Source organism: Nycticebus coucang, chromosome 11, assembly GCF_027406575.1.
Source record: "Nycticebus coucang isolate mNycCou1 chromosome 11, mNycCou1.pri, whole genome shotgun sequence".
In the NCBI taxonomy this organism is placed as follows: Eukaryota; Metazoa; Chordata; class Mammalia; order Primates; family Lorisidae; genus Nycticebus; species Nycticebus coucang.
Window position 1 is genome coordinate 112725072 of NC_069790.1, and position 11502 is coordinate 112736573.

The window sequence follows — 11502 nt, forward strand, 5'->3', positions numbered from 1 at the left end:
GTTCAGAATCTGTGAAAAGGTTCTAGACCCAAGCAGGAAAATACAGAAAAAATTTTCTCATCTCCCACTTCAAAGTTTAAAAAATAAAAATCAAAGTCAATGGATATGCGAGGATGTAGTAAGTCAAAATAAGTTGAGCCTTATGAAGAAAGAGCCAATGTCCATCTATGAAACAAAATTCTTATGAGACGTGGAAAATGTTAGAAAACACTTTGCTTCTCTTTTTATTAAGATTTTGGAGAACACTGATTCTGATTCTACAATATCATGAAGTGGATAGACAAATGCTTTGAGATTTAATGGCTGATGAAAAAAACAGTGGAGTGAAAAGCTCTGAATAGCTGACTGGATATGATAGAGAAAGAAGAAACAAATTAGAAGATATTAGTCAAATATTAATCCAGAATTTGAAAAAAAGGGAAAAGGAAGAAATACAATTAGAAGAGAAATAAAAATACATATTGATGTTAGATCCAACAGATAGATCCTCACATATGCTGTGGCTTGCAAAAGAGAAAGCATGAAAATATAATAGGTATAAGAACAGCAATAATCAAAGAAATAGCGGAAGAAAAAGTGAAAAAGCTGAAAATTAGGCAAAATCAATGAAAAAAATGCTAAACCTGGATAAATCCTGATAATTTATTTAAAAAAAAAAAGAATAAAATTCTAGAGGCCTAGCTAGAAAAGGCTAGGAAGAAAATAAAATATTAGGTTTGTTTCAGATTTTTGTTAAAAAATTCTGAATCCTGGATGATCATGGATCAATAGCTAGAGTTTTGATGGACAAACACTGTGATCAGAAACTAATAATAAAAATAAAGTACAATACAGAATTTAACTTAAAATTGCTCAAGAACAATGGTGCTTTGGGCTTATCTGTGGTGCCTGGATTCTAGGCCTGGCTGATAGGAAGCCTGTTAAGAAGAAAGGATCTTACCAGCGGTGCATCTTACAAGGGTATATGTGAAACTTGGTAAACGGTCTGTGAAGCTAGTGAATGATGCCCCATGATCATATCAATGTACACAGCTATGATTTAATAAAAAAGAAAAGAAGAAAGGATCTTTTCTCTCTAGTCTGAAAACTCAGCTTCCTACAAGAGAATTCCTCAGGGTGACATAATTGGCTTATGGCCACTCAATAGAAAACTGATACCAGAATATAATAACCTATCATTATATTTTGGGTTAATCAACCTACATACTCCTTTTGAAAAGTTTATTTCACAGTTCTCTGTCTCTTACAAGCATGTGATCACACAGGATAACACACTCTCAAATCCCTTTAGAGAGGTGTTGCAAATTGGTAGCAGAGGTTGCAAACTGGGGGCTCTCAGACTGCATTCAGTTTGTAGCTGTGTTTAGTTTAATCAGTATTTTAAAAAACTTGGATCAACATATTAAATTTTGGACACTTCAACAGATTTTCACGTACCTAGAAGATCTGACACTACTGAGGACACATTCTCACATGCAGGTGGTCAGCTGGAGCAAGAATCAGGGCTTGCCAGGTCTGTCTCTAGTCTCAGCACCTGGAGGGAAGGAATCTGGTTGCCAGCTATTGTCATGTATGCGAAGCTGTTTTCTTAGAATAGAGCAAGTTTTTAAAGTCATGCCTCTATTGAAAAAGAGAAAACAAAAGATCAAATGAAGAGGATACATGCTTCAAGAACAATGGGCAGGAATATTTCTTTGTGAAAAGTAGACAATATTTTATGTATTGAAAATGCAAAATGTGTCTTTCTCAAAAAATACAACTAAGATGTCATTATGAAACAAATTAAAGAACAGTTATATAAAAAAATCCTGCTTGGCACCCAATGAGTAGGGCGCCGGTCACATACAACGAAGCTGGCAAATTCAAGCCTGGCCCAGGCCTGCTGAACAACAATGACAACTGCAACAATAACAACAACAAAAAAATAGCCGAGCATTGTGGAGGGCACCTATAGTCCCAGCTACTTGGGAAACTGAGGCAAGAGAATTTCTTAAGCTCAAGAGTTTGAGGTTGCTGTGAGCTGTGATGTCATAGCACTCTACCTAGGGCAAAATAGTGAGACTCTGCCTCAAAAAAAAAAAAAAAAAAAAAAGATTCATGATGAAAAATTAATAGAAAAAATTCAAATTTTCACTGGATGCAAATAAAATAAGTGATACTGTTGGCAAAAAGTGGCCATATGCCTTTTGCAGACAATGAGTTTCTCAAAGACTGTTTGGGGCATGAAGAAGAAACAAAATGACTTTTGCAGAATCAAACTTTGCAGATATATTGTAGCCAGGAATTCTGCTACTGAGAATATTGACCATAAGTGAGAACTTACTGGAGAAAAATGAAATATTCTGTCGTGTTTTAATATTTCTGTTGATGAAAGCAAAGGTGGATATAACAATTCTAAGCAGCTACCTATATTGGCTTGCGGTATGGATGAATAATTTTATGCAACCAATAAATTCATTAAAATTGTACCCATGATATATAAAACATTAAGAAATTACTTCTTTTTGTGTTCCAAGAAGAACTTTGATATTTTACTGTAGTGAGGTCAAATTAGTAAGCATGACCAAAGAGAAGTTCTGTGATGGTCCACCTTAAAGACAGACTTAGCTTAAAACCACTATGGCAACATTTTGCAATGGCAAGTAACTGAAGTCTGCTCATTGCAACATTAATCAGGAAACACATTGTGCTAATGTATTTATGGATGTGGTAATTAACAATGTGTACCAGATGTGCTTGAATGTCTGGAGCCACAAAAAAATCCAGGACTTAGCAGGATGAATTGGATTCACAGCACAATAGTCTGCTGTACTAAATAGTGTTAGCAGTGAACAAAAGGAATATAGGTACACAGAGATTTAAAATAGTCTTACAGGCCTCTTTGTCTACTTGCCCTGGCAATGGAGGCCTGTTTGCTGTCTATGGAAAAAGTATCCTGTTTTGTAAGTTTTTTACTCTGTAAACCTATCTTTCTCTTCCTCAATAAACTTTGTTCCAGGCGCAACCCAATTCATAATTGCTAAGTCATGGAAGAAGCCCAAGTGCCCATCGACCCACGAATGGACTAGCAAATTGTGGTACATGTACACCATGGAATACTATGCAGTCTTCAAGAAAGATGGAGACTTTACCTCTTTCATGTCTACATGGATGGAGCTGGAACATATTCTTCTTAGCAAAGTATCTCAGGAATGGAAGAAAAAGTATCCAATGTACTCAGCCCTACTATGAAGCTAAATTATAGCTTTCACATGAAGACTATAACCCAACTATAGCACAAGACTATGGGGAAAGGGCCAAGGAAGGGGAAGGGAGGGGGGAGGTTTTGGTGGAGGGAGGATAATGGGTGGGGCCACATCTTTGGTGCATCTTAGAATGGTACAGGCGATTGCACTAATGTACACAGCTATGATTTAACAATAAAAAAAAAGAAAAAAAATTTTTAAAATATAAAATAACTTACATTTCATTGACTGTGAGGTGTACATTATTTTTAAGTTTCTGAATTTAGAATATATAAGGAAGCATTGTATAATATCTTAATAGTCAGATTTCAGTTTTTCTTCCTTAATGATACTCACCTTACAATTGATATTATCTCAGATTCTGTGAAACATGATTTTAAGAGCATACTACAAAATTGTCATTATGATTTTAAACTTACACAAAACAGATACTAGCTATAGATATGTGGATAAATATGTGTTAACGAAGTTGAGTCAAGAAACAAAAGACCAAAAGTGCCCTAGCTAACTTGTTGCCCTAAGATTTTGGGAAATTGGTAAAGTGTAAGCTACAGTAAAGCATTACGTGAAAGTGGCAGTTTCTGTGTTAAGATAAAATTTGAAATCTCTTTTGAGGAACAAACCACAAGCCTAATATTTTTTTCTTTTGCAAATTATAATTTCAGGCTGATATTGTGCATAATATCACAATAATGGAAAGTAATGGAAAGTACAGAGTTAGCCTTTAATCCTTTAATTAGGAGCAATATTTAAGTGCATTCTACTTTATAATGAAAAAATAGTTGTTCAAGTACAGGTTCTTCTAAATATAGATAAAAAATTTGCCTAACAATGTTGAAGTTAGAAGATATTTGCCAGAAATTAATCTTTCATTTTGTAACCCTAGAATTTATTTCATGTCATCGGTTTTATTCCCACAGACTAATTTTAGCATAGGAAGTAGACTAGATTATTTATTGTTAAATACGTTTTCCTAAATCCTACTTTTTCTGGGAATGAGATAATCTTATTGTATAATTATATGTCTACACGTACATGCCCTGACAGAGAAATATTTAAGGTACTTCGAATATAAAACAGGGCTAAATCTATAGTGCAATTATTTAAAAATGCACTATATAATATTTCAGGTATATAAAAAAATATAAAATATAATATAATAATAATAAACATTTATATTCCAATGTTACTAAGAACTGAAACATTACAAAATGCCCAAATTTCCTTTTATACCACTCTTTCACCAGCAGTAACCACAATCTTGAATTTAGTGTTTGTAATTCTTCACATTTCTTCCCACTTTCTTACACACGTATGTAACCCTATATATTACATGGTGGTCTTTTATAGATATTTAAGGACTACAACAATGGTATCATTCTATATGAATTGCCCTTACAATTGTAATATGTGTGTGCAGTCATCCCTGGGTGATATCACTGCTCTAAAACATGTTATTGTATGAATATATCACAATTTATTTATCTACATATCTATTATTAGATATTTTGGTGCTTCTAATTTGGTTAGTGTTAGAGCCAAGATTTGCATTTGTCAGGCATTGCACCTTCAAAACCTCCAGGCTTAACCACTGATTACACTATCCTGAATTAGGTTGTCTCTCTGAAAATGTATATTCTAGAAGCACAAGTAGTGGGAAAAAAATATTTGAATACGATAGTCAAAGTTACTGCTCAAAGATTCAATGGGAGAAGAAAAGACATAAAATAGTGCAGTGGGAATCCTCAGGTTTATACTAAATTAAACTCTGTGTATAAAGAATTGCTCTATTCCATGAAGAGTTTAGATAAGCCTTTACAGGCATTCAAATATCACCTCCTCCAGGGAATTTACTAATCATTGCAATAATCAGTGTGAGGCTGAAATGTCTGGAAATCCTTAAAATCCTAGTTTATAGATGAGTGAATAGGTTTCTTGTATTTTCCTGGTGATATGTGCATGTGTGCCCGTGTTTCCACTTATGAAGTCCCCCACTGCCTCTCTGCTCAAATAGGAGATGGCTGATGGCCTTAACTGTGTCTGTGATGTGGAAGACACCAGCCCTCAGAAAGCAATGCAGGTAATACACTTTGTCCTCATTAGTTCTTTTCTAGTTTCCCCTACCTCCACTTTTGGCATGGACACTCCTTAGGTACATACAGTCCATTGGAGATGTTAGGGATATAGGGTATTCCCCAATATAATTACAAAACTACCTGTGCATATTTAGACCATCCATTCCACAGAGAAGCTCAGGGTTGACCTCCGTATCATAATCTTACCTCCCCAACCTTCTCTAAAAGCATCATACAGGGGATTCTGGGAAGATGGTCCACTACAAGCTGCTTTTGCCAGAGGCTCCTGTCCAGAGGGAGAGAAGTTGGATTGAGTGGACTTGAAGAAGCCAAAGGTAGGGAGTTGAGTGCAAGGAGAAGAAAGTGAGGTGCACATCACCCCCACTGAGACAAGCTGAGAGACCAAGAAAGAGGAAAAAAGACAATAGACAGCAGGTACTGAGGGACTAGTCAGAAGACACCTGTTGCCAAGGGGCAGGCTTTCCATGAGCAAGCAGGGAACAAGGGACCTCTCACCTCATCCCGTAGGAGAGAACCATGAGGTCCCAGTTCTCCTACACCTGGGAATTTCCATCTCTGAGAACAGTCCCATCTTCCCATGTTGCCTGGCACAAAAGTGAACAATATTCTCTCTGCAGTTCTGGGTCCACAGCTCACCCTTCCCCCTAACTGGTTACCTGGAAGAGGCCAGAGTGTTTGGCGAATTCTCTGAGAAGACTATGCATTATGTGGGCCACCCAGTGGCACTGTGGAATCAATGGTGCTACAGTTCTAACAAAGGAAGTGTAAGATCTTTAGAAAGAGAACTATGAAACCCTAAGAATAGAAATAGCTGGGGCAGTGACTTCCGCACGCTCCCTCCTTCCTCTTTCTCCACTCCATCTTCATCATAGCAGCTGCGGGGCCTGTGGTGCAGTCGTCAACATGCAGCTCTTTGTCTACACCCAGGAGCTACACACCCTCGAGGTAACCGGCCAAGAGACTGTTGCCCAGATAAAGGCTCATGTAGCCTCTCTGGAGGGCATTACCCTGGAAGATCAAGTTGTGCTCCTGGCAGGCACGGCCCTAGAAGATGAGGCTATTTTGGGCCAGTGTGGGGTGGAGGCCCTGACAACTCTGGAAGTAGCCGGCTGCATGATTGGAGGTAAAGTCCATGGTTCTCTGGCCCCAGCGGGGAAAGTAAGAGTTCAAACTCCTAAGGTGGCCAAACAGGAGAAGAAGAAGAAGAAAACAGGCCAGGACAAGCAGTAGATGCGTCAATGTTGTGCCCACCTTTGGCAAAAAGAAGGGCCCAATGCCAACTCTTAGTTCTTTGTAATGCTGGCTTTCTCTAAGTAAGAAAGCCACTTAGGCCCCCCCCCCACCAAAAAAAAAAAAAGGAAAGAAATAGCAGGAGATGTTAACAAATGGAAAAACTTAACCTTGCTCATGGCAGGGAAGAATCAACATTGTTAAAATGTCTATCCTACCTAAGGCAATCTACAGATTTAATGCAATCCCCATCAAAGCACCAATGTCATACTTTGAAGAACTTGAAAAATTAGCACTTTGCTTTATATGGAACCAGACAAAAACCCAAATAGCCAATACAATTCTTAGAAATAAAAATGAATTTGGAGGCATTATATTACCAGCCTTCAGGTTATACTACAAATCTATAGTGATCAAAACAGCATGATACTGGCATAAAAATAGAGACATAGATCTATGGAATAGAATAGAGAATCTAGAGATGGACACAACTATATATTACCATTTGATCTTTGATAAACTAAACAAAAGTAAACAATGGGGAAAAGAATCTCTATTTAACAAATGGTGGTGGGAGAACAGGGTAGCCACATATAGAAGATTGAAACTGGACCCGCATCTCTCACCATTAACAAAAATTGATTCTTGCTGGAAAGAGATTTAAATTTAAGACATAAAACAATGAAAATTCTAGAAGAGAGTATGGGGAAAATGCTTGGTAATGTTGGCTTGGGTAAAGATTTTTTTTAACTTTAAATTTGTAGTTTTCTCTTTTTTTATTAAATCATAGCTATGTATGTTAATGCATTTATGGGGTACAATTTGCTGGTTTTATATACAATTTGAAATACTTATATCAAACTGGTTAACATAGCCTTCACTGCAGTTTCTTAATTGTTGTGTTAAGGCTTTTATACTTCTACACTTAGTAGATTTGTGATGTTCCCTTTTAAAATGCACCATAAGTGTGGTCTGACCAAAGATTTTATGAAGAAGACCTCCTTGGCAATCGCAACAATAAAATAAACAAATGGGATTCAATCAAGCTAAAAAGCTACTGTACAGCTAAGGGTACCACATCCAAAGCAAACTGGCAACCTTCAGAATGGGAGAAGATTTTTGCATGTTATGAATCTGACAAGGGCCTGATAACTACAATCTACAGAGAACTCAAGTAATGAACAAGAAAAGAGTAAACAACCCATTTCGAAGTGGGCAAGAGAACTTCTGAAGATGACAGATGAATGGACAACAAACATGTGAAAAAATACTCATCATCTTTAATCATCAGAGAAGTCAAAACCACTCTGAGATATCGCCTAACTCCAGTAAGATTAGCCCACATCCCAAGGTCCTGAATCTGCAGATGCTGGCACTGATATGAAGAGAAGAGAATACTTCTACGTTTCTGGTAGGATTGTAAAGTAATACAGCATTTATGGAAAGAAGTATGGAGAATTCTCAAAGAACTAAAAGTTGACCTTCCATTTGATCCTGTAATTCCTTTACTGAGTATCTACCCTAGATGAACAAAATCATTTTTACCACAAAGACATTTGCACCAGAATGTCTACTGCAGCTCAATTCATAATTTTCAAGTTGTGGAAGCAACCCAAATGCCCATCAACCCATGAATGGATTAACAAATTGTGGCATAGGTATACCATGATTGAGACTTTGTTTTTTTTTTTTTTTTTTTTTTTATATTTACCTGGATGGAGTTGAGATACATTCTTCTTAGTAAAGTATCTCAAGAATGGAAAAAACAAAACAAAACAAAAAAAAACAACTAATGTCCTCAATACTAATATAAAATCAATATATAAACAATTACACACCCACACAAATGATAAAACACAAATATAGTCTAGCAAGAAGGAGAGGAAAGAAGAAAGAGGGGAGGAGGAGGAGGAGAGGGATTGGCAGGAGGAGGGAGGGCAATTAGTGGGATCTTACCTAATGTGCACAATTCAAGGGTGTTAAGCATATCCCCTTGGTGAAGGGCTTAACTGTGACTTGTACTTTTACCTTAAGTGAGAGCAATGTAACCGAAACATTTGACCCTCATATTAATTTGAAATTTAAAAAAAAAGGAAAAAGTTTAAAAAGCAAAAAGAAATTAATTAAAAGAAGGATAAAATAAGGATATAAAGAAAATATTCTGTATAACCATACAATGTGTTTGTGTTTTAAACCAAGTGTTATAACAACAAAGGTGTCAAAAAGTTTAAAACATTTATAAGGTAAAAAATCACAGTAATATAAGATTAACTTATTATTGAAAAAAACTTTTTTATGAATTTTGCATATCCAAAGTGTATAGTGTTTAAGTCTACAGGAGTGCATAGTAACATCCTAGGCCTTCACATATACTCACCTCTCACTGGCTTACCCAGAACAACTTCTACTTCTGCAAACTCCACTCATTAGTGCCCTATACAGGTGTACCATTTTTTCTTTTCTATTGTATTTTTACCATAATTTTTCTATGTTTAGATTGCATTATAACACCATTATGTTATAATACAATTGCCTACAGTATTCATTACAGTAGCATGCTGTACAGGTTTGTAGCTTAGGAGTGAGAGGTATACTATATAGCCTAGGAGATTAGCAGGTTAAAACACCTAGGTTTGTGTCTGTGCACTCTGTGATGTTCCAGCAATGATGAAACCACCTAAAAAGGACACATTTCTCAGATCACATCTCTGACATTAACTGATGCCTAAGTGTACTAAAGCAATATAAAATATTTTATAATTTCATGGCAATCGTGGATGTTTTCAAATACACAAGGGGGCTGTGACACAAATCTTGGAATGATAAATGTTGATTGACTCGAAAGTTATTTTGATGAAATACAGAATGGTCTTCATAGTCGGAATCCATTATGAGTAGTGAAAAATTAGCAGACACTGGATTTATTTATGAAATATGTGTATTTTTGGCTCCCCAATTTTTAATACAGTAATTCTCAAATATACTAATGTAGCAAAATAATGACATCTTGGAATTAATTAGAAATTTTTTTTCATCTCTGGCATATGGGGCTGGCGCCCTATTCCTTTGAGCCACAGGTGCTGCCCCTAATTAGAATTTTTGACTCTGAAAATTCTCCTATTAATTACTTAATATTAAGAAATAAGCTTATTTTAGTTGTTTTCCTTCTTCAAAAAAAAAAAAAAAAAACCACACCTCAGATAGTATTAAAGTGGCTAGCCTCACTAATTAAATAAACGAACACTTATTTGAATTGAATCATAAACACAATTAAATTAAATATGCCTTAAAAATGAAGTATATATGTTAGGACAAAACATATTATGAAAGAGGCTCTAACAATAACCAATTGTTTGGGTCTTCTGTGATGTTCATCTTTTTAGGGAATTACTAAAATTAATCTCCATTATATAGATTTTTCCACTGAGTCTGTACTAGGCCATTCTAAGAATAATGTGTGTGTGTTTTTCTTAGTTCACAGCTAACTTATGTGTTTATTCCTACTCTGAGAGTCTGCTCAGAGGTTGAATTGTTCCATTTATGTGATCTTATATCACTTACTGTGTGAAGGATCTTTTGGTTGTGTCAGAACTTTGGTTCAAACATAGGTGAAGGTGGTCTGTATTGGCTCATGGAATATGAAAGAGAATTGTGCCATGAAACCAAAGTAGGGTAAGGATATACATGGATGTATAGAGCATCAGACACTGAATAACACCAGTTTTGCTGCATCTACCTCTTTTCTTTGCTAGGAAATATGGCAGAGAACAACACAACTATGAAAAGCTGTTGGACTTCATGTTTTACAAAATTTTCCTGGATTGAGTTAGAAAAATAAATCCTAAGGATGGACTTTGATGATCTTAGAATGGATCCATCAACTATGGTAACAGGCAGGGTCATGAAAAACCTCTTAGTTGGAGCATGATCAAAAGCAGTTACTTCCAGGTGTAAGTGGTTGTACTTAGAAGAAAGGAGGTTCTGGGAAGGGAAAAAAAATCACTCATTCCAACTATCCTCAAAACCTGCTTGCCCATTCCAGATGTAACCTCTAACCTTGTCAGTATTTTCCCTTTACTTTTATAAACCAATTCAAAAGTTGAACTTATTTCAGATTAGCCTTTCTTTTAATGCCCATAAGTCCATTTCTAATTCTAACCTCTAATCTGAATTTTTGTCCTTGATTTCCAAAAATCTGCTTATATTTCTAACTAGATGACATGATGTCTATGTAGTTGTAATAAGTTCTAAATTATATTACTATTTCTCCCAAGCTCAAGCCAACTTCCTCTCTCAACTTCTCCATTTTTGCTAGTGATGACATCATATTATAACTCAACATTGAAATTCCCCTGGATTCCTCTTCTCTCTAAACCACCATATCAAGACACTAGCTGATGATGATGTTTTTTCCAAAGCTCACTAATATCTACTCCACCTTTCCATTCCTACCACCCCACCCTGGACAAAATATCCTTTTATTGTAATTAGAGTGCAAATGCCTCAAACCCTTTGCCTCCTCCTCTTTGAATTGACCTTACACATAAAATCACCACCGTTGTCATGTCATCTACTTTAAATAAAGTTCTTCGGATTAAGTCTAAGGAGAGGGTGTGATTCCAGGTATTGATCCATTTCCTCCACATTGTCAAATTTCTGGGCATAGAGTTTCTTGTAGTACTCAGAGATGACCTCTTATATCTCTGTGGCATTTGTTATTCTTCCCCCTTTATTGTTTCTGATTAAGGTTATTAGAGAAGAAATAAATCTTTTCAACAGACTGATTTGAGAACTGAGATCAAAGAAACAAAAAAATCTCCCAACAAATAAAGCCCTGGCCCAGATGGTTTCACACTAGAATTTTATCAGACCTTCAAAGAAGAGCTTATAGCCACCCATACTTCAGAAATTATTCAAAAACAATGAGAATT

At 36.0% G+C, this 11502-nt stretch overlaps 1 protein-coding gene across 1 annotated transcript; it reads left to right on the forward strand.

Annotated features, from left to right (window-relative positions):
• Positions 1-6178: 6178 nt before the first annotated feature.
• Positions 6179-6571, forward strand: LOC128560370 (ubiquitin-like protein FUBI). The gene has a single exon (XM_053553973.1). It carries the CDS (start codon positions 6245-6247, stop codon positions 6569-6571), a length of 327 nt encoding a protein of 108 aa, XP_053409948.1. The 5' UTR covers positions 6179-6244.
• The last annotated feature ends 4931 nt before the right edge of the window (positions 6572-11502 follow it).

Excerpts from the sequence above, each read along its gene's own strand:
- LOC128560370 (XM_053553973.1), top strand. The coding sequence starts at position 6,245 with ATGCAGCTCTTTGTCTACACCCAGGAGCTACACACCCTCGAGGTAACC.